Source organism: Pseudoliparis swirei, chromosome 1, assembly GCF_029220125.1.
Source record: "Pseudoliparis swirei isolate HS2019 ecotype Mariana Trench chromosome 1, NWPU_hadal_v1, whole genome shotgun sequence".
NCBI classification, from domain to species: domain Eukaryota; kingdom Metazoa; phylum Chordata; class Actinopteri; order Perciformes; family Liparidae; genus Pseudoliparis; species Pseudoliparis swirei.
This window is the reverse complement of record NC_079388.1, coordinates 15,826,918-15,854,484: the sequence shown is the minus strand read 5'-3', so window position 1 is coordinate 15,854,484 and position 27,567 is coordinate 15,826,918. Positions and strand designations below refer to the sequence as shown.

Sequence of the window (27,567 nt, the reverse complement as noted above, 5' to 3'; positions counted from 1 at the left end):
CATCCTTTAGTTGTCTCCACTCGGCTGCCGTCGACGTTCTGACCGCCAGTCTGTCCGCCGCGCACGCGGTAGCCGTCCGTCACTTTGATACGGGGTCACAGGTCGATGGGGTCACAGGTCGATGGGGTCACAGGTGGATGAGGTCACAGGTGGATGAGGTCACAGGTCGATGGGGTCACAGGTCGATGGGGTCACAGGTGGATGAGGTCACAGGTGGATGAGGTCACAGGTCGATGGGGTCACAGGTCGATGAGGTCACAGGTGGATGAGGTCACAGGTCGATGGGGTCACAGGTCGATGAGGTCACAGGTGGATGAGGTCACAGGTCGATGGGGTCACAGGTCGATGAGGTCACAGGTCGATGGGGTCACAGGTGGATGAGGTCACAGGTCGATGGGGTCACAGGTCGATGGGGTCACAGGTGGATGAGGTCACAGGTCGATGGGGTCACAGGTCGATGAGGTCACAGGTCGATGGGGTCACAGGTGGATGAGGTCACAGATGGATGAGGTCACAGGTGGATGAGGTCACAGGTCGATGGGGTCACAGGTGGATGAGGTCACAGGTCGATGAGGTCACAGGTCGATGGGGTCACAGGTCGATGGGGTCACAGGTGGATGAGGTCACAGGTCGATGGGGTCACAGGTGGATGAGGTCACAGGTGGATGAGGTCACAGGTCGATGAGGTCACAGGTCGATGGGGTCACAGGTCGATGAGGTCACAGGTCGATGAGGTCACAGGTCGATGAGGTCACAGGTGGATGAGGTCACAGGTCGATGGGGTCACAGGTCGATGGGGTCACAGGTCGATGAGGTCACAGGTCGATGAGGTCACATGTGGATGGGGTCACAGGTGGATGAGGTCACAGGTGGATGAGGTCACAGGTCGATGAGGTCACACGTGGATGGGGTCACAGGTGGATGAGGTCACAGGTCGATGGGGTCACAGGTGGATGAGGTCACAGGTGGATGAGGTCACAGGTCGATGGGGTCACAGGTCGATGAGGTCACAGGTCGATGGGGTCACAGGTCGATGAGGTCACAGGTCGATGAGGTCACAGGTCGATGGGGTCACAGGTGGATGAGGTCACAGGTCGATGGGGTCACAGGTGGATGAGGTCACAGGTCGATGGGGTCACAGATGGATGAGGTCACAGGTCGATGGGGTCACAGGTCGATGAGGTCACAGGTGGATGAGGTCACAGGTCGATGAGGTCACAGGTGGATGAGGTCACAGGTCGATGGGGTCACAGGTCGATGAGGTCACAGGTCGATGGGGATGCAGGTGAGTCAGCAGCAACAGCCTCGCGAGACCGGCGTTACCGGCCGAGTTCATATGGGCTTCGTGGTCCGGTACCACAAAGCCAGACCAACACAGCATGTCCAATACGTGTCGTGTGGTATTTGATCGTAACCTGTATGTTTATTGCATTTTATGATGTTTCTGTGCTAACCTTTCTCTAGTGAAGGCTTGTAATATCTGGCCACAGGGACTACGGTTGAAATTTAGCCTCACAGCTAAGACTGACACATTTACCCCTGGGTTGATTGATGTGTACGGTCCCCGTTCAAATTAATGAATAAATGAAAATTAAATGAAATATGTCAGTTTGATCTAAAGAGGAGTTTGTAGAAAAATGTACAAGACAACTATTCTTATTTTGAAAATCAATTTTTTTTCATTTAACCCTTGTGTTGCCTTCGGGTCAAATTGACCCGAAGGCGACAGGAGGGTTAAATATTGAATCGGGTCAAAATGACCCGAAGGCAACACAAGGGTTAACAAAACTCTTCTCAAGATGTTCGAGGCGCTTCCGACCGTCCCACATCGTCTTCCTCGAAGGAGGAAAGTTCAACGTTTTCACCATCGGGTCGGAATCAGATTATTAAAGAGGGCTGAAGGCGACCGAGTGGGTAGCGGAGATTGTTTTGGTCAGCTGCTGCTTCCTCCTGTTACCTTTATATTTACTGACATATTTTACCCTTGGGGTCAATTTGACCCCAGCAATTAAAACCTCCAGAAAATTATTAGAATTAATATTGTTTTCCAAGTTTAAGTGTGAGGTACTTTATGTTTGTTTGTTGACTACCTAAATAGCCCTTTAAATATATAAAAAAGTTGATATTTCTTATATGTTTAACACAGTGAAAAACAGCCTGGGGTCAAATTGACCCGAAAGAACACCGACGTTAAACATTGAATGGGGTCAAATTGACCCTAAAGGTAACAGGAGGGTTAAAAGACGCCGGGCAGGAAGAGCGGCAGCGATTGTGACCAAATTCTTTGTCTTGTGAATCTCTAACTTCATGGGAGCGCAACTCTAAATCGCCGTACTACCCCTTTAACACACCAAAGGTTGCACTTTATGGGGCAGAAATATGGTTAACGGCCTGACATTAAACAGAGCGTAGTTCTTTTATTGTTATATGGTAAGAAAATAGTTTTTTATTTTTTTGTTGGCCCCCATCTGGGTGATTGAGCCCTCAGCCTTGGCTTGGATTGTGTGGCAGTGACTTCCTGTCGCCGCTCATCCTCCAGCGGCAAAATGCACCGCGAGCGTCAGATATCAGTTTTTCACTGAAAGGTAAAAAGAACAAGCGGCGTTTGTGTTCACAGGTTTTTTTCCCGTCGCTCCTCGACTCCAACAGAATGTATTTAAAGCGAGCGCGCTCTCACCTCGAGCGCCGGCCCGACGTTTCCACCCGTAAAGCTTAAAGTATACGTTGCTGTGGAGGTGGGCGCCGGGTTAATTCTAAACGGGAGCGAGACGAGACACTGCCGACACACAACCACACGACCACGCGACCACACACAGCAAATCTCCGTCCTCCCGCCAGGGTGGAATCTTATTAGGTCTTAGACATTTTTTTTCCAGAAGATGAAAGAGGCCTTTCAGAGGCCTTTTCTCCTGGGAAAGGACCAGCACGCCGGCACTGGTCTGATCTTCTGAGGCCCACAACCGAGGCAGCGAGGGGCGACCTGCAACCCTCTCAGTACCGAGGCGTCATTAGACCCAGTCAGCTCCAGATCGGTCCATGAAATTGTTTTGTTTTCGTCTAATCGACCCTATACTAAGTCCCGCCCCTCAAACACACTTCTGGCCAATCAGAGTGTCCGACAACTTTCACTCTTTTACGGGAAGATGATCGCCGTCATCCGTGATTTAGCACAAGAGAAGTTATTGATGTCATTTATGGTGATAAATCCACCTGTTAATAATTTAGTGATGGATTACCTTTACCAAGCAAAACGCCAGCATTCTCTTTTGTTGTTTGCCCTTTATTTATTTATTTCTCTCTCTCTCTCTGTTTATTGCCGGTAGTGCCTCGCCGCTATGGAGGAGGTTAATGAATTAACATTTCTGCGCCGTGATGGGAGCCATTAATGGCTACAGCAACGGTAAAGGTTATCATAAACACATTTTCCTCCCTTCGGTGGTTGAATGTGAGAGAAGATGAGGGAGAAATTACTCACATCCAACGTTATCATTTACTTAAATGATCACTGGATGCAGCATAATAGGCTGCATGGGAGACGTACTATAATATAACTCGTTATTGAGAAAGCACCGGGGAGTCGTTCACACACAGTGGTGTCATTTTGAAAAGCAAATCTCGGGAATATGTAAAGGCTTTCTGAGGTTTGAAACACAGCCCGAGGATATGAGATACGATAAAGATTGCTGTATTTATTTTGGGGGTTTAACTGCAATGTGATCTGGTCGGATTCCCCACCTTGTTAACTCGTGTTTTGATCTGGTATTTCCTGATTGAAATACAAATGTCATTTTTATTGAGGCATATTTGTTTGTGTGTTGACCACATTTAACATCTGAGACATTTGGATTAGTTTGTACAAAAATGTGTTTTCTTCAAATTAAGGTATGTAAGAGGGGGATCTTTTGTTTCTTAAATACATCTTGACTCAACCGACCAGCTTTTCACCTCATCTCTTGATATTAAACGTTGAGAAAATCCTTCCACTGATGAATGCGACGAAGATCAGTTTGGGAAAGCTAAAAGAAAGTAACTAAATGATTGTTTCCCAGGTCAACAATGACCAACCATTCAATGACAACTCCTGGCACAGTTTTTCATCTCATATTCTCTCGGTACCCAAATAGTCGATAACCCACTCCTGACTGATGTACAGATACAATCACCAGAACTATTGGCAGCTTCAGTAAAAAAATAGAAGGCAGACAAATTCTCCTCAAATCCTAAAGTGAAAGAAAAGGTCTGTGCAGACTGCAAGTAATTAGCGAACGTCTGTCTTGACTTTCAAATCATACTCACGATTCAGAGCTGAAGCGAATACCCAAGCTAGCAAAATAATGAACAGAAAATGAAGACACGGAGCCGGAGAATCTGAACTTTGTTTTCCCCGTACAGCGTAATGAAAAAGATGTGTCCTCCTTCACCGGCATCCTAATCTGCTCCGGCACACGTGCGGCACAAAAAAAACTTGGCAGCAAGCTGTCTCTCCACTCAGTGTCCACTTCACTGTGTTCACCTGTACAGTCCAAGTCAACCGGTCCTCCCTAAAGTCGACTTTTATGACGCCCGCAATGTTCCGCAATTCACGGAGAGACTATTTCCGTCTGTTTGTTTTTCAATTAGAAACCTGTAATCGGGCGTGCGCTGATGCACTTGTCTCCGCTGTGTTGTCAGTCTGCCCTCGACACTTTTTCACTGTTTACTCCAGAGACGAATGACATTTCCTGTAATTCGTCATATGAGCCCCCCCCCCCCCCCCCCCCGGAGACCCAACTTCTCCACGGCCAAATTCTTTGGTTATCTTTATCGAAAGAGTGGGAAGAAGTTTTGATGTCATGGCCGAAATATGTATTGTGCACTCTCTGAGATTCATATTGCCAATCAGCAAGGTCCGGTCTGTAGAATCAGATCCGTTAAGAATCTGAATTTACAAAAGAAATATGGTTAAACAATTAAGAAAATTAAATGAAGCGGTGGTGAGTTTCTGCCCTTCGAAAACGTAGAAGTCGAGCTGGTCCATCTGCATTTTTTAACTTCTCCTTTTTTTCATTGGATAAAATTAAGAAATGACTGCTTCTCTTTGGAGCAGGCGGCCAGATACGACACCAACGCACCTTTTTAAGCATCGAGCCAAGTGTTGCACTCTATCGAGTGAGCACTAACCGTCTACATCCCGTGTAAAAGCCCCTCCGGGACGTCCGTGTGTTTCATAAAGATAAGACGTGAACCACCTTGAGTTGGGGATGACGAGCTCTCCCCATGACAGCACCGTTAGTGCTCGCCATCAAAGCATGCACCAAGTCTGAATGGTCTAATTCATTTCCAACTGCTCTATATTGATGCAAATCTCATTTCTTATTTGAGGCTTCATTAAAATGAGCATGCGGGGGAATGTATTAGATTTGATGTCTGGCCACGAGCCGTCACGAACATTTAGAAAGTAATCTGTGTCTTGAAGCCTCTCGTATCATCTTGTTGGCTTATCGCTTAATGTTGGTTGAGATCTGGAGACGACGAGGCGGAAGCAAAGATGAACGTGTGAGACGATTAATTTATTGGTCTTTTCTTTTGTATCTATTGGCGAAACCGTTTCCAGGTGAGTGAAGCAGTTGTGTCTGCCTGTACTGCTGGTGTTGTTTCCATGGAAATTGCTCTTGCACACACACACACGCACAAAGTCACTGCAGTGATGACATGTTGCTAGGCAACGTGTTCAAGACAATGGCAAAGTGCAATTGGTTTAGTGCTGATTCAAAGGTTAGAGGGTGTTGGAGTTGCACCAGGGCTGACCTTCCTCCCATCAGCCCTTCTGTTGCTGCCTGCTCCTGTCACCTCTGCTCCCACTGAACTTGCACATTGTGAATATATAGCCGAACCAAATGAAGAGGGACAAAAGCCCGCGCAAGCCAACACTTAGTCCCTTCAGCTAAAGCAACAAAGGAATCAAAAGAGCTTTCATCCCCAGGGGGTTTAAGCAGTTTACCTCTTTCGGAGGCCTTTTAGAAAGGATCATTCCCAGAGACCTTGAGTCTACCCTTCATTAAAAGAACTGGCGGGATGATGCTGGTTAGTGTTCGCTAATGAGGCTTTGAAATCCTGCTAAGCCACAAGGAGCCGCCTCCAGAGATTTATGGCTTAATAATACCTGCTATAACTAGTTGATGGTCCATCAAAATCTGGGACCTGAGAGTTTTCCTTAATGAGATTTGGCGGGTATTCTTCGAGCCTTGGGGGGATAAAATAAGTGCCTTGTCGTTAATTAGCAATAAAAAATGCCCCCGGTAAGGTGGAGTACACTGTCCGCTCTCTTGCCCGGGGGTTTGATCTCAAAAACTCCGGACTAAAAAGGATCAGCATCCTTGGAACTCACTTAATGAAACGTTGTCCAACCACATCTAAAGGATTCCCAACATTCCAATGGCCGACTGCCTCTCGTTTTCCTTTCTTTGTGGTCGTGAAAAGTAATGAAATACCTTCCTCAGAGATATTTGAGCGATGCACCCAGTCGCACCTCAACACACCTGACCAATGTCTGCGTAAACAGGAATGCTTGTCAGACGGGTTGGTTCTGGAAAGGAACAAAAACTCCTCCAGCTCCAAGTTTCCCCAATTCCAAGGTCCGGAAATGAGTGTGTGTGTGTGTGGGGGGGGGGGGGGGGAGGAGGGGGGGTATCAGAGTCTGTTAGATTATCCAACAAGACATTTTTCTGAAGCAATCAGAGGCCCTAAGACCCTCCTCACGCAACCAGCAGTATAAGCTGTGCTTGGTACAAGATATAAAGACATAGAGTATTGTTGCCAACACATGCCAGGCATTGCCTTGCAAAGCCCCTTTTTTAGTGTTATGTATTTACATTTTCCACAAAAGAAGGCAATTCTTCAAAAGAGAAGAGGAATACCTATAAACCAACCAGATCCTTCGCTGCTGACGGTAGCTCAGTGCGGACTTGGGGGCCGGATGGTGGTCGGTGGAGTTAAGCTCGGACCAGGAATGGCGTGTGGTCTGGTACTTGGAGAGGTGCCAGTTCACCTCCCGGGCACTGCCTTAAGCAAGGCACCAAACCAATGACTCCGACAAGAGACGATAACGCATCTTAAAAATGGGATTATAGGTATAATTGACCTTTGGGAGAGATGGTTTGAAATCAAATGTGTTTTTGAAGCCATTGAAGGCCCTTCGAGTGTTTAGTGGGGTGTTAGAGTCCGTAAAGTGCTGTATTATTCTTTGTCAGGTTTTGATCATGGGGGGGATTAGCCATCCAGGCTGGAAAGTAGGTGGATGGTAATGCTGCCAGTCGGCTTTCATCCTCCGTGGTCCTCTCCTCTTTGGTCCTGTCTTTTACTGCAGCAAACAGGAGCTGAGGCTGACAACATCCTGCTGGCTTGTCAGATTGAATCTCATCGTGCATGCATATCTAGCCATCTTTATGAATCACCTCTGCCCTGCTTGTCAAAGGGCGCTGGGCGATCACAATCTAATCATTCTTCCCCCCCGTCAGAGGGTACAACTGTTTGCCTGCCTGAGTGAGGGCAAGGACTTCATTTCATCTCACTGGGATTATTGATTTCCTGTTTTACTGAGCAGCCAAAAAAAAGCTTTAAAACATCTTTGTATTTGGATCATTTGAAGTGTCACTTCCTGATTTGAGGTAATCCTGCTGTTTTTACAGACGTTGTATTGGGATTGTTTCAAGGTTCAAATTGAATTGAACCGAATGATTTGTTAACGCGGTCAAACGCGCCCGCCGAGCATTTCAAACAAGTCACACATGAACACCTAAATGAATACTTCCTCTGCTTCCTGACTTTCTCCTAACTGGGTTTCAGTCTGTGAGCCATACTTCCTATTTGCCTGTTTGCACTAGATTTGCATGGTGCAGCTTCTCCCTCCACTCCCTGGTGAGTCACTGACATTTCCTCCGTGCCCTTGAGCGTAGAAACATAGCTGAGGTGTCTGACAACTCCGATAGATTGATTTCACACTAAAGGGACAAAGGTTATTTGGCAGATCTGGTTTAGACATAACAGAGATTTAGGAAAATAATCAAGTTCTGTTCAGGAAGTATTTTTGTCGCTGCGCGTTGAGGCCACGGTCCTTAAAGTGGGTCTTGAGCTTTTTACTCAATTATAAAACCCTGATTCAGATTTTTAAAGCATTACATATTTCAACTAGAACGGGCACTCGGTAGAGCGCATACCTTCGCATATCACAAGATTTGGCATTGAATTATGAACATGTTGGCATTAGTTGCATGCCAATTGGATAGAAATTGACCGCGCTATGGTAAAAAAAAGATGTTGACCTTTTCAATACCTTGACCTTTGACTCGATCGATCCCAAAATCGAATCAAATGGTCCCCGGATAATAACCAATCATCCCACCAAATTTCATGCGATTCGGTTTAATACTTTTTGTGTTATGCGAGTAACACGCATACAAATATATAAATAAATAAATAACTACACGGCGATCAAAACATAACCTTCCGCATTTTCAATGCGAAGGTAAATAGTATTACGCTCACGTGGTTCCTTAGATGTTCATCTTGAGGGCAGCGAAACTGGCTGGAAACCCAAAGCAGACCCATTATCACCGTTTTATGGTTGATATGAGAAACATGTGAGGAAACAGTTGCACATTTACACGTCCAGCAGACATGGAGCGACATCAGCATTTCTTTCGTAACGTCTCAGATGCACAGGCAACACGTCCTCTACTTTTACCTCTGATTTGGCCTCCACCAACCAAGAAATATCTTTCTCTCGAGCTGCTAAAAGCTGCACTGTGCTCCACCAGCCCGTCGCTAACTTCGTCCGTCTGCCGTTGTGCGTTGTGTGACTCCTTTCACTTCTCACAGTCCACCACCAGCTAGTGATGACAACATCATCGGAAGAAAAGAAATAAGGGGTAAAGGGGTTTTGCAGATGTGTTTGTGTGCAGCCGAAACCTAAATCTCTCGCAACCCCGCTGGCTTTTAAACTGTAAGTGTATGCGGCTCGACAGAGATAGACAGTCAGGGCTCCTCTTTGTCACTTGCCCTCATTAGATGAATTGATTAGCTAATGCAATCGTTGAAACACCCACTGAGGGGGATGATAAATGATGCCACTTTGAGCACAGAGGTCACAGAGACACTGCTTACTCAAGGGGCCGGCGCTCTCAGCTGAAACCCCAGCGGAGGTTTTTTTATCAAGGGTTTTGTGGAGCTGCTTTTGTTGCTTTTATTTATTTTTTGCTGATTTCATGGCAGAACTTTCTCATCATATTCCTGCACGACGTCTGGGAAATCCTTTTCCTGCGGTATTGTTTTGTTTTGTTATGACTCTTTTGTACAAAGTCCTGAAAGTGTTACGATCTCAGACACTTAGGAAGTAGGACCCAATGCCTAATTCCGGAGACAGAGATAAAGTATTTGTAAGTACTTTTTTTTCGGTTCTGCAGTGAACAAAAAAAAAGCGCCGTATGAGGGATCAAAAACTTTCAAGAGCACGGCAACAGTACCCCTCTAGGGCCAACTCCAGGACCTTCAACCTACCCAGAATTGCTTGCCTCCCCTATTACGGACCTCAGTAGCTTCAGACCACTTATCGCGTCACCCCCCAAAAAGAAAGAACTGGGGGGAGAGGGGCTTGGGCGGGAAGAAGTGTGTGCTCTCACACTGATTTGATTTTGCGTGAAGTTGGTGCACTCTCAAGGTCCTGGGGGAGTTGCAAGCGCCGGCCTTGGGTTGATGATGTAGGAGGGCGACCCTGCGATGACGCGTCATAACAGCTGGAGAGAACCTGGCCGACCGTAGGAAGGGGGTATTGGGGGCAACCCCCCCCATGTGTGGGTGTCCAGGTGGTGGTCTGGTTCGGAGGCGAGACAACGTGGCGGTATCTCTAGTTCTTGGTTTCAGCGCTCCGACTGTCCATTTGAGATGACAGGCTGTGGGTGGGCGGTATACCTGACAAAAAACTCTTTCAGAGGCGGAAAAATGATGGTTGGACCCTGTCGGAAACAGGATGAGGAAACAAATCCAAAATCCAATGAATGTGACCAAGAGCCAATGGGGGACGCGGGCTGGCAAAGCCCATCTTAACTTGAGATGACAGCCACACATACTGCCGCTACACATTTTCTTCATGGATATCCACCAGAAACGTTGTTGTTGAATCCTGGTTTGTTTTGCTCTACTCCCGGATGACGAAGCACAGATGAGTTGGGACACTAGGGCGCTGGATTCATCACATTTGCCTCTTTTACGTCCTGACTCCACTTGCCAGGAAAACTCCGATCACCCGGTTACAAATCCTAGGAACGAAAAACAGCCGGTGCATGAGACCCGCTTCTTCTTTTCCCACAAAGAATCGCCCTCTGGAGGAGAGAGAAGGCGGATAATCCCTGATTTGGTCTCGAGAAAGTAAAAAAGTCCCTGGGAATGGGGGGGGCGGTAAGAGATCAATGGGACAGTCAAAATCTCGGTGAGGAGGTAGCGACAAGGCAGGTTGAAAGTTTTACCTGCCCCTTACAATCCTCTCCCATTCTCTTATATTGTGGATCTTCAGCCAAGGAAACCCCAAAATAAGCAATGGTATCAGAACACAAAGCGGCCGCCTAAGGCACTGGGAAACTTGCTCATGGCGCCCTCCTTTTGACTGGTGAACACGATCTTTTTCCGGCATGAGGCGAGTTGATGACCCGGCAGCAGAAACAGCAACCTCCCCAGAGGGGGCGCTGCCTCCGGATGTAACATGAGCTCCCCTCCGCTGCTGGCTGCCTCCGAGGCGAATTCTGAGCTGGGAATATATCTCGGTTTAGCCGACGCCGCCCTCTCTTTCAAGACGGGTTATCGATCCGTCCTTCGGTTCCGAAGTCCTGTGTCATGAAGGAAGGGCGGCGAGCCGGAACATTCCATCCGAGCTGTGGATGGCGTCACGGAGGAGCAGTCTGTTGATGAAATCACGCCACGCCCCGACAGGGCGGCAGCGAGCGTTCTTCTTTCGGCTGGGTCCATAAATAATGGTCAGTTCGTTCTGTTACGCAAAAATGAAAGCGCCACAGTGTGAGATCAAAAACTTTTCAAGAAAGATAATATTCACGGCACACAGTTTAAATATCTTGTGCACACAAGATACGGTTCTTGTGCGCACAAGATAATAACGTGTGTGCATATGTTATTGCCCAATAACTGGTGTTTCTATTTAGTTCAACCCGTCGTCCTTCAAGTTAACCAAAATCAAGCCACAGTTAAGTCTTTTGATTATATTACATAATGTTCACCTGTATTACCTTGGCCCCAACATCCTGATGTTTATCTTGTAAAAGGTTTACCGTGTTTATCTCAGTGTAGCGTGTAAACACAAAGTACAGCTGGGGCTGATGTGAACGTCATTATATTCGCTGGTATTTGGTTATAAAGCAATATAAAGTGTTAGAGTTTTTTTTTTTAAACACTTGGGACCACGAATGTGTTTACGACATTTTGTGCTGATCCACATGTGCCATATTTCACAACCCTCAAACTTTAGTGAACATTTCGGGGCGACTGTGGGTCAGTGTTTAGAACGTCTGTCTTTCAATCGAGTGGTTGGAGGTTCGATCCCCGCCCTAGTCAATGTGTCCTTGAGCAAGACACTTAACCCTCAATTGCTCTCCCTAGATGTGTCTACGGTGTATGAATATAACATGTAAAGTGTCCTTGAGTACCTTAAAAAGCGCTATATAAATAAATAAAAAATATATATATAATAAGACTTGTCAAATCCAGCTAGAGGTCACGCCAGAGGGTTTAAGTCATTAGGATACGCTTTTTGGGATTCAGGAATCTTTTGTCCTCAACATAATACCAATCCGTATTCTAGTGTGGATCAAAGTGTTGGTCTGATCTTGGACTCACGCTGCTTTATTCAAGGATTTTGTGTTTTCCCCGACATCTGAAAAGCATAAGGACGAAACAGCAGCGGCTGTCGATCAAAGGAAACCACGGAGGGTTCATTTCCCACCTCCCGATGCCAACCGGCGTAGAATTGATTAATCGGACATAAAGATTGCAGTCGTTCAAACCGGATTGTTTCCATCCGATACCAAGTGGACGCGATTGATTGGATCGTATCGGATTTATGTTCTTCGGGGGGGGGAGCTGCCGTCAATAAAGCGAACCTTTCACGTCCTCGCTAACACACCGGTGTGTTCAACCGCGGACGAGAGATGCGCACGAGGAGAAAAAGCACGGCGCGTCCTGGAAGAGAGCTTTTGAAGACGTTGAATTGATCGATGCCCTTCATCATCCTCTTCCGTATGAACGTCTCGGACCCGGTCCGGCCCGGAGGAGACGAGAGGGAGAGGAGAGGGAGAGGAGACGAGAGGGAGAGGAGACGAGGGAGCTGAATACATTTGCTCATCAGTTATTTGTTTGTGCCTTTTAGCTCCTGTGTGTTTGAGGACTCTGTTTGAACTGCAAACGGTCTTGTTTGGGCTGCACCCCCCCCCCACACACACACTCCCACTACCCCCCCACCTTCGATGTGAGCATCACTGACTGTGTGTGTGTGTCGGCGGTGGAATGTGGCTTCGCTGGTCTCGACACGACGCGGAGATCGCAAGAGCGTTCATCGCCGTGGCTTCACAGCGCTGGCGTCCGTCCCAGACGTCTGTCCCTTTTTTTTCATTCGTTTTTTTTCAACCGTCGATGTAGTTCATGGAATTTCCACAACAACAAAAAATGGAAACAAAGAACGTGACGTCTCCCCCGGCGAATCGTCGCGGTGCACAAACTGTTCCCGTGCTCCTCGCAAATTGAAAGCGTTCACACGGCAGGAGAATCGATCCGTGAGATTGTCGTTGTTCGCCGAATGATTTGTCAGGACGCCTGATGACATTTTTACGGCCGGCGATGCCTCTCGAATGTGACGACGGATTCGCTCGCCGTTTCTGATCACGACGGAGGTCGTCGCGAGGCAGCGCCAAGTCGCCGTCACGCCGCGGAACATGCACACGGTGCGTGATTGAGGGGAACGTGATGCTCTCACTTAGGGGGACAAAGCATGCCTCCATAGAGGAGGGGCGACAACATAAACTTAAATAACTAGAACGGGCACTCGGTAGAGCGCATACCTTCGCATATCACAAGATTGGGCATTGAATTATGAACATTAGTTGCATGCCAATTGGACAAAAATGTATCGTGCTATGGTAAAAAAAATATTTTGACCTTTCCATGACCTTGACCTTTGACCCGATTGATCCCAAAATCTAATCAAATGGTCCCCGGATAATAACCAATCATCCCACCAAATTCCATGTGATTCAAGAAGATTTGACCTGTTCATGACCTTTGACCTTGACCTTTGACCCGATCGATCCCAAAATCTAATCAACTGGTCCCCGGATAATAAACAATCATCCCACCAAATTGCATGCGATTCGGTTCAATACTTTTTGAGTTTTGCGAATAACACGCATATAAATAAATAAATAAATAAATACACGGCGATCAAAACATAACCTTCCGGCATTTTCAATGCGAAGGTAATTACAACCGTATCAACATTTAAATCATAGGCGATCGCATAGATCACTGAAGAAAGATATTCCTTTTTACAGGGTTCGTACGGTCATGGAAAACCTGGAAAAGTCATGGAATTTTAAAATGGTCATTTCCAGGCCTGGAAAAGTCATGGAAAAAACGTAAATCATAAAAGTTTTGGAAAGGTCATGGAAATGTGTTATAATCACATGTTCATTTACGCCGAGTTTGAAATAATTAATATGTTTTTTAAAGAAAGACGCTCAAAATATAAGCCGGCGTACGCTCTCAATACGCACAATTTTCTAAATTGTTCATGTTTATACCAATATTTCAGTTTGGTCATGGACATTTGGTTTAAAGTCATGGAAATCCATTGATCAAAATGTGTAAGAACCCTGTTTTTAATGCTTCATCCACTTTGAAGTTCGTCAACTTTCTTCCCGAGTCACCTCGACGACACAGATGGGCACCATTTCAAATGTGTGTGAGGAAGAGGGGGGGGAGTGTCTCCGCTCCCTTAACCCCCGCCGTGGAGGTGCCCGTGGGTGGGGCGTCGAGCCCCCAGCTGCTGCCGCACAATCGTGCTGTAATCCGTCTGAGTGTGTGTGTGTGTGTGTGTGTGTGTGTGTGTGTGTGTGTGTGTGTGTGTGTGTGTGTGTGTGTGTGTGTGTGTGTGTGTGTGTGTGTGTGTGTGTGTGTGTGAGTGCAGCGCAGAGCTCACTAGACGTGTCCTTGCTCAATCAAGGTTAACATCTCTAGAGCGAGAGATTTCATGTTCTGCTGTGTTTTCTCTGTGAAGTCCTAATAAGTTGTTACATTGTGGTCACCAACGCCCACCTGGTTCAAACATTAGTCACATTCTGCATATATATATATTATATATTATCTGTTCTGAGAAAAAGACTGCAGAGTTGTTGTTTGCTGAGCTCTTCCCTGCGGCCATATGCAGCGGACAACCTCTATGTGTGTGTGTTTGTGTGTGTTTGTGTGTGTTTGTGTGTGTGTGTAAAAAGAGTTTTCAGAAAGAGCTACAAAAGCGGTGAAGAGGGGGAACGGTAAAAGATAGTCTGAGGTGATCCAAGAGATGTTATGAAGGTGTTGCACCTTACATTTTAACCATTAAAGGTACAGTCTACATTTTAACCATTAAAGGGACAGTCTACATTTGAATCATTAAAGGGACAGTCTACATTTTAACCATTAAAGGTACAGTCTGCATTTTAACCATTAAAGGGACAGTCTACATTTGAATCATTAAAGGGACAGTCTACATTTGAATCATTAAAGGGACAGTCTACATTTGAATCATTAAAGGTACAGTCTACATTTTAACCATTAAAGGGACAGTCTACATTTGAATCATTAAAGGTACAGTCTACACTTTAACCATTAAAGGTACAGTCTGCATTTTAACCATTAAAGGGACAGTCTACATTTTAACCATTAAAGGGACAGTCTACATTTTAACCATTAAAGGGACAGTCTACATTTGAATCATTAAAGGTACAGTCTACATTTTAACCATTAAACGGACAGTCTACATTTTAACCATTAAAGGTACAGTCTACATTTTAACCATTAAAGGGACAGTCTACATTTGAATCATTAAAGGTACAGTCTACATTTTTACCATTAAACGGACAGTCTACATTTTAATCATTAAAGGTTCAGTCTACATTTTAATCATTAAAGGTACAGTCTACATTTTAACCATTAAAGGGACAGTCTACATTTGAATCATTAAAGATACAGTCTACATTTGAACCATTAAAGGGGACAGTCTACATTTTAACCATTAAAGGGACAGTCTACATTTGAATCATTAAAGGTACAGTCTACATTTTAACCATTAAACGGACAGTCTACATTTTAACCATTAAAGGTACAGTCTACATTTGAACCATTAAAGGGACAGTCTACATTTGAACCATTAAAGGGACAGTCTACATTTGAATCATTAAAGGTACAGTCTACATTTTAACCATTAAAGGGACAGTCTACATTTTAACCATTAAAGGGACAGTCTACATTTGAATCATTAAAGGTACAGTCTACATTTTTACCATTAAACGGACAGTCTACATTTTAACCATTAAAGGTACAGTCTACATTTTAATCATTAAAGGTACAGTCTACATTTTAACCATTAAAGGGACAGTCTACATTTTAATCATTAAAGGTACAGTCTACATTTAAACCATTAAAGGGACAGTCTACATTTGAACCATTAAAGGGACAGTCTACATTTGAATCATTAAAGGTACAGTCTACATTTGAACCATTAAAGGGACAGTCTACATTTGAATCATTAAAGGTACAGTCTACATTTTAACCATTAAAGGGACAGTCTACGTTTTAACCATTAAAGGGACAGTCTACATTTGAACCATTAAAGGGACAGTCTACATTTTAACCATTAAAGGGACAGTCTACATTTTGCAGTAGACGTGGTCAGTTCCATCCAGGCTGTGTGAATAATTCACAATAGCAGAAGAGCTACATTGCACACGGGAGCGGCCTCGTCTCAATCGCTCCTCTCACGGCTCCAGGGTCGTTATTAATGGCTTAAAGCGTGGAAATTAACACCGTGGGAAATAGCGGGATCCATCATTGTTATTTAGCTTTCATTACGAACAGCACCGCTTCCCTTCCAGCTGGAGTTGTTGAACATCCGAAGCAGGTTCTCACAGATAACTCCCACGGCAGCTGAACACAAAGACAAGAAGTCGAGTCGGTAGATAAATAAAGACAAGTCAAGTCGGTAAGAGGGCATGCGTTTTTCGGAGATCCGTCTCCTCCATCACTCCGACGCGCCAAGGAGGGCGTTGAAAATATAGATTCCTCCTCTCCTGCATCGCAAATCTGTCCTCCTGTCAGCGCAGCTTGTACCAGGCTGCAGGAACAGAAAGAGGAGGCGGTGCTGGCAAAGCTCGGAACATTTCCAGATGCTGCCGACTGAACCGCGGGAACGCGCCAGTGGAGAGAAAAGCAGCCCCGCGGTTGGCCGACCTTAAGAGGCCTAGAGGTTGATTTTAAACGTCTCCCTCGCAATAGGATTTGACTAATAGCGGGTTTTTTCTAGACCGACACTGGTAGTTTGAGGATTCACAACAGCTGCTCTTAGTTGCCGATGTGCATTGAAGTAAACCAGTGTGGCTTGTTGCAGAAGATAATTATTAAGAGAGAATTATAAAAGCAATAATCTGTAATAAAAGCTGTGTTCCACTCAGAGTGTTATCTAGAGAAGCTTCTCGACTCTCCACTTAAACCGTTTACATTAATACCATTAATAACTCTCCGTGTGGCGCCTTTCAAGAACAAAACTTTTTTTTGCAACAGTTGGGGCACAAAAGACTGTTCTAAAAAAAAATTGCTCCTAAGTTGCCGGTCGAAGTGTTTAAAAATGGATGTGCCGGTTTCAAGTATTCAGGGTTAGATGCCGGAGTAAATAGAGAAAACAGATCAATGCGGGCACCGGATCCCGGTTCCGCTCACACAATATGGCGGCGCGGTCGTTGGCATTTAGAAAAGCAGTTTGACACACAGACATAGATTTCTCCCGACGTCCCGTCTGGCCACGGCCTCGTGCCGAGCAGAGCGATTCATTGCCCCCTCGTCCCCCGGCGGCCTCAGCACGCACTCCGGACTATTTTTATCCGTCCAAGAGAAACATGCCGGCACCCCTTTCCCCGCCGGCCCGCTCCCATTATTCCTCACTGTGTCCAAAAGATATAGGTCTGCAGCGGTGGAGACCCGTGGCTTTACAACAGGCTACTGCTTCACATGAACATTGGTGTGTGTGCGTGTGCATCTGTGTGTGTGTGTGTGTGTAAATGATGAAAGTAAAAGTAATACAAGAAACCGACAGGGGCATCTGGCCTAATTCCAATAGAAATTGGAATTGGATTAGTGCCTGCCTTCTCGCAGCTGTGTGTGTGTGTGTGTGTGTGTGTGTGTGTGTGTGTGTGTGTGTGTGTGTGTGTGTGTGTGTGTGTGTGTGTGTGTGTGTGTGTGTGTGTGTGTGTGTGTGTGTGTGTGTGTGTGTTGCGTAAATCGAGGCAACAATGGGGCTTGTCGGCCGCCAGCTGCCCAACGGTGAAGCGTTGATGAACAGTTAGGAAACGTAGTCGCTCGCTGCTGCTCAACGCCTTCCTGTGTGTGTGTGTGTGTGTGTGTGTGTGTGTGCGTGTGAGCGTGTGTGTGTCAGACGGATCAGTCATCCACATGACATTGATCACGCTCATCACTCCTCCTGGCTCGCTGCCTTTGTCACACACGCACGCCGTCGTAATGTTGCGTAATCTTCAAATGGATAATAACTTTAAGCGGCGGCTTTGTGCGGCTGATTTAACGGCTGATAATCGCACACTTTGTTTATTCACCGCCACCGGGCTGCTGAGGAGGAAATTGAGTTACACTATTAGCGCTTAGTTGTTGTTTTTATTTCTCAAAACCGTCGCCGGTGGTTAAATTTCCCCTTTTTTTTTTTTGGATTCCAGCGCCGGCCCCAAAGGAGACAACATCTACGAGTGGAGGTCGACCATCCTGGGCCCTCCGGGCTCCGTCTACGAGGGGGGCGTGTTCTTCCTGGACATCGCCTTCACACCAGACTACCCCTTCAAACCACCCAAGGTGAGTGGTGCCCTGCAGCAGCTATGCCCCCCCCCTCCCTCCCTGCTTCTCCACCCAGAGCTTTGAACAATGGCGTTGTTGTCCCAGCAGGCCGTCGGCTTTTAACCCCGTCGGCCGGCAACAATAACTTTGTTTATGGCTCGTTCAACCGACAGCGTGTTGACAAAACGACGCGAGGGCGGCGAAGAGAAGCGAAAAGAAGCGAAGAGAAGAGAAGAGAAGCGAAGAGAAGAGAAGAGAAGCGAAGAGAAGCGAAGAGAAGAGAAGCGAAGAGAAGAGAAGCGAAGAGAAGAGAAGCGAAGAGAAGCGAAGAGAAGAGAAGAAGAGAAGAGAAGAGAAGCGAAGAGAAGAGAAGAGAAGCGAAGAGAAGCGAAGAGAAGCGAAGAGAAGAGAAGCGAAGAGAAGAGAAGAGAAGAGAAGCGAAGAGAAGCGAAGAGAAGCGAAGAGAAGAGAAGAGAAGCGAAGAGAAGAGAAGCGAAGAGAAGAGAAGCGAAGAGAAGCGAAGAGAAGAGAAGCAAAGAGAAGAGAAGAGAAGCGAAGAGAAGAGAAGCGAAGAGAAGCGAAGAGAAGTGAAGAGAAGAGAAGCGAAGAGAAGAGAAGCAAAGAGAAGAGAAGAGAAGAGAAGAGAAGAGAAGAGCCTAGAAGAGAAGAGAAGAGAAGTTTAAAAGCGAGAAGCTTCGGGATCAGATGAATCACAGAGTGTAATGTTAAAGGAAGAGGAAGACGTTATTTCATTTATCTTCCTCGTTGTCGGAGGGAATTTCATTAGCGGAAAGCTTGCCAAAAAATACTACGTGACAACCTCTTGGCTTCCCTCCAGCGAGGCTCTGGGTTTGTGGTTGTGTGTGTGTGTGGTTGTGTGTGTGTGTGTGTTTTGCTGATGCAAGTGTGTGTCAGTATTTACACATCAGTCTGGCTCACAGCGGTTGCCACCTCCCTCACTTTTGAGTCGTGCTTCGGCTTTTTGGTTTTGTTTTTTGCCCCGAGGTTTTGGTTTTTCCGGTCTAGAAAGACGCGCCGCTATTTAGAGACGGGCGAAAATAAACAGAAAGAGAACAGACGTGAACATATTTTAGGATACCTGCCATGTGATATCCAGTTTTGACACGGAGGTGAGAGTGAGAGACGAAACGTAACACTGCATTTAAAAGTTTGGTATATTTCGTGAAATTTACAAAGAAAAATGTGTTTTGAGAAGCCTCTTCATATTATATTAATTAATGTAGGGTGTTATTTCTGCTATCAGAACTGAAACTCTTCTATATTAGCAAAATTCATACAATTCTACATCTATTTAAAAATCCCCGACATATTATCCACAGTTTTGCTTCTTTTCTTTTTTTTAAAGAGCCAGTCGACTCCCCGGTGCTTTCTCGATAACTCGTTGGCGTTATGTCTCCCATGCAGCCGATTACGCTGCATCCACAGTGATAATTTGAGTTAATGACGATGCTGGATGTGAGTCATTTCTCCCTCATCTTCTCTCACATTCAACCGCTAAAGGGAGGAAAATGTGTCCATGATAATAATGGCATATTTAGGAGATAGAAGAAATAGAAGAAGAAGAACAACAAAAGAGGTTTGCAACAAAACAAAAACATTTTAATTCTTCAACGTTAAACGAGAACGGGGTTCGGGCCTCTTTTAAAATCGCACCCGGCCCTGATCACCGCGATGCAAAGCAGAGGCTCAGGAGTGAACTGTCTTCACCTTTAAATTGAATACACAGAATTTATGGTAGTAAATTAACGTTTTTCTTTTGTTTTAACCCTCCTGTTACCTTTAGGGTCAATTTGACCCCATTCAATGTTTAACGTCGGTGTTCTTTGGGGTCAATTTGACCCCAGGCTGTTTTTCACTGTGTCAAACATATAAGAAATATCAACTTTTTTATATATTTAAAGGGCTATTTAGGTAGTCAACAAACACACATAAAGTACCTCACACTTAAACTTGGGAAACAATATTAATTCTAATAATTTTCTGGAGGTTTTAATTGCTGGGGTCAAATTGACCCCGAGGGTAAAATATGTCAGTAAATGTAAAGGCAACAGGAGGGCAGCCGTCTTGTGAATAGTATTCCAGCCTCGGGTATTTGATTTGCAGTCTGGTCCCTAAAACCTGACTCCTAATGGGCACCAGTGTCCCCCCCCCCCCCCCCCCCCAAAGCAAAAACTGCCTCTTTCCTGGCAGTCCGCGCTGAGGGCTGAGGGGGACACAGAGCTCGTCTAAACTCTTGGCATCCCGCTGCCGTGTTTTTCCACCCTGGCTGCGAGCCGTGCCATCCAGCAGCTCGCCCGGCGGCTCGCAGCCGCCAACCCGACAGCTGCAGCTGCTCGCGACACCGGCTCTCTCACTAATGTCGGGGTGAGCGGGCCAGCGGAGGCGGACAGCGATGCTCTCAGATAGAAGGGTTCGAGGCGGTCTTTGTGTTTTGTCCCACGCAGCGACAGGCTGAGAGATTACGCTCCTCTAACTTAACGTCACTCCCCCCTCCATCAACTCTGGTTTTCCTCACGCCGTCGGACTTAATTCCAGCGCACGCTTTTATCTCCCTCTGCGTGATATCGTTCTCAAACCGCGTATCGGGCCGCGAAGTCGGGCTCAGACTCGGCGATGATCGTCCGTTCAATATGTTCCCTCCTCTAAACCGAACATTCACGTCCGCTGCTTCTCTCATAAAACTGCCAATCGCTTCAATTGATTTCCATTTGCCCGAAATTACACGATTGTATTTCTGCGTGCAGCCGTTGGGACCGAACAGACCTGAGGTGAAGGTAGACGGACATGCTTGATCATCGCTGAGCCAAATGTGGCGTTTTTGTACAAGTGTGGGAAAGTTTTACGGCCTTCAAGACCATAAAAAAAAAACAAATATTTATGTGATACGAGGACACGCACTGTGAGATTATTTGATACAAGCTTTAGCTTTAATCCCTCTGGTTGGGTTGAACCAGTGTGAGCAACTCTGCAAATCAGCAGAATTAGTGATGACGGCAATATTCAATTTATAGGATTCAAATTCATGTGATGAAGTACTTAGATTTTTTCCGACGGCGTTCGCTTTAGGTATTTTCCATCTGAGGTTCAGCGTGTTTCATCGGAGCGCTGCTGTGATACAAAAGTTTGGTTGCAGAGGTTGTGTTCGGAGGCTGAGGGATGAATCTGTAACACGGGGGGGGGAGGGGAGCAGGATTAGACCCGCTGCTTTTGTTACGCGGAGGCAGCATCGTAATCTATTAGCATCCGCCATGATGGGATTACAGGCCGTTAATGAGACCTCACAGGCTGGCAGCGGATCTTTTTCCTCGGCTATCGGGGGGCTCTCTCTTCCCCCCCCCGGGACAGAAGACGGGCGACTCAGGCGCTCGCCCCGCCCTCGGCACGTCACCGCCGACCACCTCGTCTCACCCCCCGTCTCGCCTTATTTGCCACATCTCAAGAAATAATAGCAATCCTCGAATCCGCGCGATGATGAAAGACGGCCCCGTTTATCGCTCCGGCCGACCGGCGTGAGTCAACGTGAGGGTTGTTTGTTTCTCATTACGAGGGGGAGATGTTAAAGGGAGGAACGGAGCGTTAATGAGAGGATAAAAGAGGGAGGGAGGGAGAGAGGGAGGGGGAGGAAAGGCTGCGGTCGCAGAGTGAACCGAGAGAGAGAGAGAGAGAGAGAGGAGGGGGATGGAGCGCCCGGGCCGCCTGCTCCGGTCGGTAAACCGTCGATTAAGAAAGCAGAGAGGTCAAAGGTCACTCCTTAATGATGTCGTGCTCCGCTGAGTTCTGCGGGACCGGCTTCACTTCGCTGTCGGCGTGACGTGGATCCACGGGCATCGTGTCTCAGTCCACCGCCCCGCTGCATCGACCTGTGCAGATGAGGCGTGTGTTCACGCTTCAGCGTATCGGCAGACACCCGGCATACATCGGCTCGTCTGGACTTTGGAAATCAATCAGAACGAGTTTTACAGCTTGACTCATGATGTTGCTGGTGTTCTTATTTCTTTTCTTTTTTTTTACAATGAATTGATTGGTCAATAGACAGGAAATCCATTAAAGGGATAGTTGGGATGTTTAAAGTTGTTCATTCACAATGTAAATAACTATTTGGTGCAGCTAAGTGTTGCTCTAAGTTATAAGTATAGTAAGTAACTATATATAGTGCTTGAGAAATAGTGTTGTCGACTGGTTTTGCTGAAATTAGAGCGCACTCAGTGTGCACGTCTGAAATCTGAAGTCTTCATCTGATCTTTCAATATCTTTTATTTACTTATTTAAACCTTTATTTAACCAGATGAGTCCCGTTGAGATTAAAAATCTATTTTTCGGGGATGACCCGGACAAGACGGGCAGCAACACAAGAAACACAAACAAAAAAAACACAGAACAAGACGAGTTAAAAGAAACTAAAAGTTAAGAGACGGTGACATGATCGAGTTAATTTAAGAAACATCGTTGGCAACCTGCCTCCATTTATTTAATTTCTTTGAGTTAAGAATAATATCTGGGAAAATGCTCCGTGAGACAATCATCGGCCTAATTTCCCACCAGATGTAATCATTATTGTTCTATGAACAATAGATCCACGAGAAGCAGCACTCATTGTTTTGCTTTCACAGCCCTCAACTCTGATGTTTGATATACGCCGTTTCTCAATTCAAAGTACACGAGTACAGACTTGTGTTCTTTTGGAGTCTGGACTTGGGAGTCCAGACTCCGGAGGACGGGAGGACGGTCTTTCTGCGATTGGAACAGCAGCTGACTTGAGGACGTCACCACATCAGCTGTTCTTGCTCCTGGGTTTACTCTAATTATTCACTGTAAATTATTGTTTACAGTCAAATAAACAAAACATCCTAAAATGACATTCCGTGACTCAACAACAGGAGTATTTATAAAAAGTCATCTGTCAGTTGTTTATTTTCTCCTCCGCTACTGTTTCCGGTTGCTGGTGAAATGCATTCTGGGATATCTGCTGGCCAGAGTACGCACAAGTCTCCTCTGATGCATCCTCCGGAAAGTGGGAGGATCAAGTCACATCCGGGCATTTTGACCGTGCTTTGCGAGAAGCGGACTTTGAATTGGAACATGTACCCGGGCTGCGACTGATGACGTTTCACGAGTCACGAGGACACAAGTAGAGGAAAGTACGCACAAGAACGCTGATTGAGAAACGCCGTGTGTCTCAACCGAATCCAAAGGAAAGGCGTTGATAAGCAGAAGAAGTTCTCGACCAGCCGATGAACAGAGTGGAGAGCGTTTATCCAGACGTCTCCCTCAGGTGGAAGACCAAAACAGAGCTGAGCAGTGTAGAGTTGTGTGGTTGTGTGTTTGGAGCCTGTCGTTGTTGTTGACACGTAATTAAATGAAGGTAAACACTGGTGGCGGTGCGTAATGACACTGTGCTCTAGAGCGCAGCGCTCCTCAAATCAGAGGCTGCCGGCTTTTTTATGTATTTATTTGTTAACCGTCCCGATTCCTGCAGATGGCTTCGGGGATTTAGGGACCGGAAAAGAAGCGTTTCATACACATCGCAAAACATTTTTAAGCCGATTGAAACACGTTTGCTATATTTCTTCATTTCTTTTTTCAAAGGATAGAGCCCCGGATGTTATAATAATCCTTTTCGCTCGAAATTCGTATCGATGCAGCTCGAAAAAGCAAAGAGAATATTTGCGGTTTTCCGATGGTAAAACCCCGATGTCGCTCCGACCCTCCCAGGTGACGTTCCGCACGAGGATCTACCACTGCAACATCAACAGCCAGGGGGTGATCTGCCTGGACATCCTGAAGGACAACTGGAGTCCCGCCCTCACCATCTCCAAGGTCCTCCTGTCCATCTGCTCCCTGCTCACTGACTGCAACCCTGGTGAGAGCGGCAACACACACACACACACACACGCTTCTCCTTGTCATATCCCCGCTCCAAGTTTATTTAGCAGTGGCAGGTAGACTGACGTGTCCATTGTGTGTGGGTAATGTGCGTGGAAGTGTTTACTGAGAGGCTCACGCCGTCCTCTCTGGTTCGCTGTCGTCTCCGTCTGTCTGTGTGTAGCTACTTTTGAGAGAAAATTTCTCGTTTAGCTGATGAAATAATAATGTGTCGGTGGGTTAAGAGCGAGTCAAACGCACCAACAGAAACGCCTCGCTCATTCAGCAGCGTAAGCCCCGCCCACTACGACCAAACTCAACTCGGAGATTTTCATTTTGAGAGCGCAGGGTTTTATTTTGAGAGATGTTTTTGATTTGCAGCAATAAATTCTAGTTTCATCAGCAAAACTAACAATTCATTGACTTACAGGCGAGAGATTTGCTCTCAAAACCTTTTTTTTGTTTTCGTAATAAAGACACAAATCTACCTTCATACATCTTTTGAAACTTCTGAGATGATAAACGAGGGGTTCCTCCATAAGGTGAATGTTCTGCAATGGCTTATGAATATTCTTTAATCAGCAAAACTAACAATTAATTGACTTACAGACGAGAAAAACAAGATTTTTTTTTTTTGCCGTAATAAAAACACAAATCTACCTTCATACATCTGTTGAAGCTTCTGAGATTTCAAACGAGGGTTTTTTCCCATTAAGTGAATGTTCTGATTCAAAATCAATAATCACAAATGAACGACGGTGATCTCAAGAAGGCGGAAAACACTTGAAATCGACGCATCGTCCGCGTTAGAAACAGAAGCCGAGCTTCTTGAGGCACGACGACGTGAAGCTCACAGTTTGTTCACAGCAGCAAATCCAAAATGGGAACAACGGGTAAAACATTCGGAGCAGCTGATTGGACACTTGTTCTATTGTAATTCATCCCCGTGCACGCTGCTGTGAGTAATCAGCGACCGGCTGGCCGACAGCGCTGCGTTGGCACGGTGTGTTCAAGCTCTACTCTGTAAACACGAGTCTCGGGGAAGGTCAATTGCAACGCTATCGTGAGGTGTTCAAATACAATCTTGTAAAATGTAGTTTATGGCAATAAACTTGTATATATAGAGTTGTTTTCTCAGCGATGGAAAATAGTGATTATGAAGCAAACTAAATAATGCTGGAGAACATCCAAGATATTTAATAGTGTTTAATTCTGAACATGCACAATGAATTTAACTGTTTGTTTTGTTCATGCTGTCCAATATAATTCAGAATCAGAATCGCCAGGTCGGGCTTAAAACTAAAGTGTTTTCGCATTTCCATAACATTTTCATTCCCCCTCTTCCAGCCCTCTTTACAATGTCGCCTCATAAACAGTCAGCCCGGGTATTCATACTCCCTCCGTTGCAGTAGAATCAATATTTAACCACGACTGGCTGACTAAACACAACCCTGTAAACAGCTGACGGCGTTCTGGGAGAAGACGTCAACAGTTTTAAAGCTAATTAGATCCATTAAGGTCCAGTTTACCAGCTGAGCTTTTATGGACCAGTTAAACCGGTCATTTCCCCAGTTAGACGGCTCCTCAGCTGCCAATACTAATAATGTCTGTTGGTATGGCGAATCAAAAAATATTAGCAATGAGGTGAAAGAATGGGGAGAAATCTGCCAGAGCAAGAAAGAAAGGTAGGGGTGTTGGGGTGGGGGGTGAAGAAGAGTGGCAGGTTATTTCACATGTGAATAGTGGGGAATGAGAGGGCAACAGACAAGAAAGAGGAGGGGGGGGGGGGAGAGGGGGGGTGCTGATAGTGCTGATTGTGAAGACCTCTGATGATAGCTTGTGTCCTCTCTGCTGGGATCGCTCTTTGATAACGTAGCCGTGTGGATTCTTCCTCCGTGGGCGAAAATGAGAATAGCTTTTCCTCCTCCTCCTCCTCCTCCTAGTCCTCCTCCACCAAGTCTTCGGATGTCGGCGAGATGAAATAAGCCGATTCCTTTAAAGTGTGACACAAAAGAGACTTGATCGACGCCCCCTGTCGAACCCCCCCCCCCCCCCTCTTCTCCCTGTTACACGCAGCTTACTCTCCTCTTTCTGCCTCTTGCCTCATCAAATCGGTCCAATCGCTGCTCTTCTCACCACTTGCTTACGTTTATTTCTCTTTTTTTTTTTTTTTTAAACCCAGCCCTCAAGTGCTGGAAGTGGGCCCCGAAGATTTTTATTTCCCCGTGCGGGGCGGAGATCATCGGCACGTGGCTCATTAAAGCGAGAGAGAAGAGGACGGACTGACAGTTAATCAACCCTCCCGGAGCTGCCGCCACGCCGCATTTAACCCTGCGTCGGGTCTCACAGGCAGAGCTCTACCTGGGGCATCCTCCTGTTGGCGTACGGGGGGGGGGGGGGGCACATGCCATGTCAAAGTGTTTCTGGGGCTCATATCCAGCCCCCGGGTCTCTGTCCAATGTCATCCCTTCCGCTCCCCGTCTCTTTCCCTGTCGCCTCCTCCCTGTCGTGTCCACAAGGCATCCTCCAGACTTTTTTTAACAAAGCCGGAGTTTTTTTTTTTTTCCCGCCGCTGCTGCTGTCGTTGGGGCCGGATCGTGTATCAGGCTGATGTGTGCTGATGTTATTCGGCTAGTCTTTTATAATGAATGAATCTGCTTTCTCTCCCCCCCCTCAGTAGCTTCTGGGTTGTCAGTTTGTCCAACCTGTAATAACACACGGCCGACACGGGAGGCTTCACCCTCCGGATTGAGAACAGAATACTTTTGTGCCCCGCTGTACGCAAAGAGGCGTAAGTCACCGTGAAAATGACTCTGAGCGTCTCACATTGCTGGTCTAACAGTGCCAGCCCTCTGGTTACCCAGAAGCCACCTGGAAGACGAGCCTAGAGCCTCTAAAACAGGGGTCCCCAAACTTTTTCCTAAGAGGGCCACATAACGTTTGCCTTGTCTGCTGGAGGGCCAGCCGGGCGGGGGGGGGGGGGGGGGGCTAGTGAGAATGTGCTCACCTGTGTGAGCGCATCACGGCTGAGCGATGCGCGCGCCACTCGCTGTGAGCGCTGCGAGTGCAGACAGCATTTAACGGAGCGGAGCAGCGCGTGCGCTCTGATCGCTCTTTTAATGAAGTATCGATACTAAAAAATATGCTAAATCACATCGTTTTTAACGTACGGGTACTTTATTAGTATCGCTACACCGTGCAGCGCGACAGCAGCAGATGTAGCGGACTAACATTCAAGCTAACCTAACTTCCCAAACGTTGTGGACATCTGAACGCTGATTGGCCGAGACGCGACACGTCCCATCAAAGATGTTCTATTGCGAAGAGCACCACTCCACATTTTCTCCGCGTCTCACTGCAATCTCAACGGCAGCGGGCCAGGTGAGAAAAATAATAAATCGGAACGCGTCTCTGGTATTGTTCAGGGGGCCGGTCCAAATGTGGAGGCGGGCCGAATCCGGCCCGCGGGCCGTAGTTTGGGGACCACTGCTCTAAAACATATAAAAACTCTCAAATAAAAAAGCTATAAAAAAGCTCCTTCAGCGTGTCGACTGAAGGCAA

The 27,567-nt window shown here is 46.4% G+C and overlaps 2 protein-coding genes across 3 annotated transcripts in view; both read left to right on the top strand.

Annotated features, from left to right (window-relative positions):
• The window catches only part of LOC130197827 (ubiquitin-conjugating enzyme E2 E2-like), a 69,222-nt gene that overhangs the window by 30,761 nt on the left and 10,894 nt on the right, over window positions 1-27,567 (top strand). For both annotated transcript variants that reach the window (XM_056420751.1, XM_056420760.1), the window contains exons 5-6: window positions 18,009-18,141; window positions 23,857-24,004. In XM_056420751.1, the coding sequence (XP_056276726.1) occupies window positions 18,009-18,141; window positions 23,857-24,004 (281 nt within the window). The remainder of the gene's footprint in view (window positions 1-18,008; window positions 18,142-23,856; window positions 24,005-27,567) is intronic.
• Window positions 23,915-27,567, top strand: part of LOC130197868 (ubiquitin-conjugating enzyme E2 E1) — a 25,118-nt gene continuing 21,465 nt past the window's right edge. The window contains exon 1 of the mRNA XM_056420843.1: window positions 23,915-24,004. The gene's annotated coding sequence lies outside the window, so the exon portion shown is untranslated. The remainder of the gene's footprint in view (window positions 24,005-27,567) is intronic.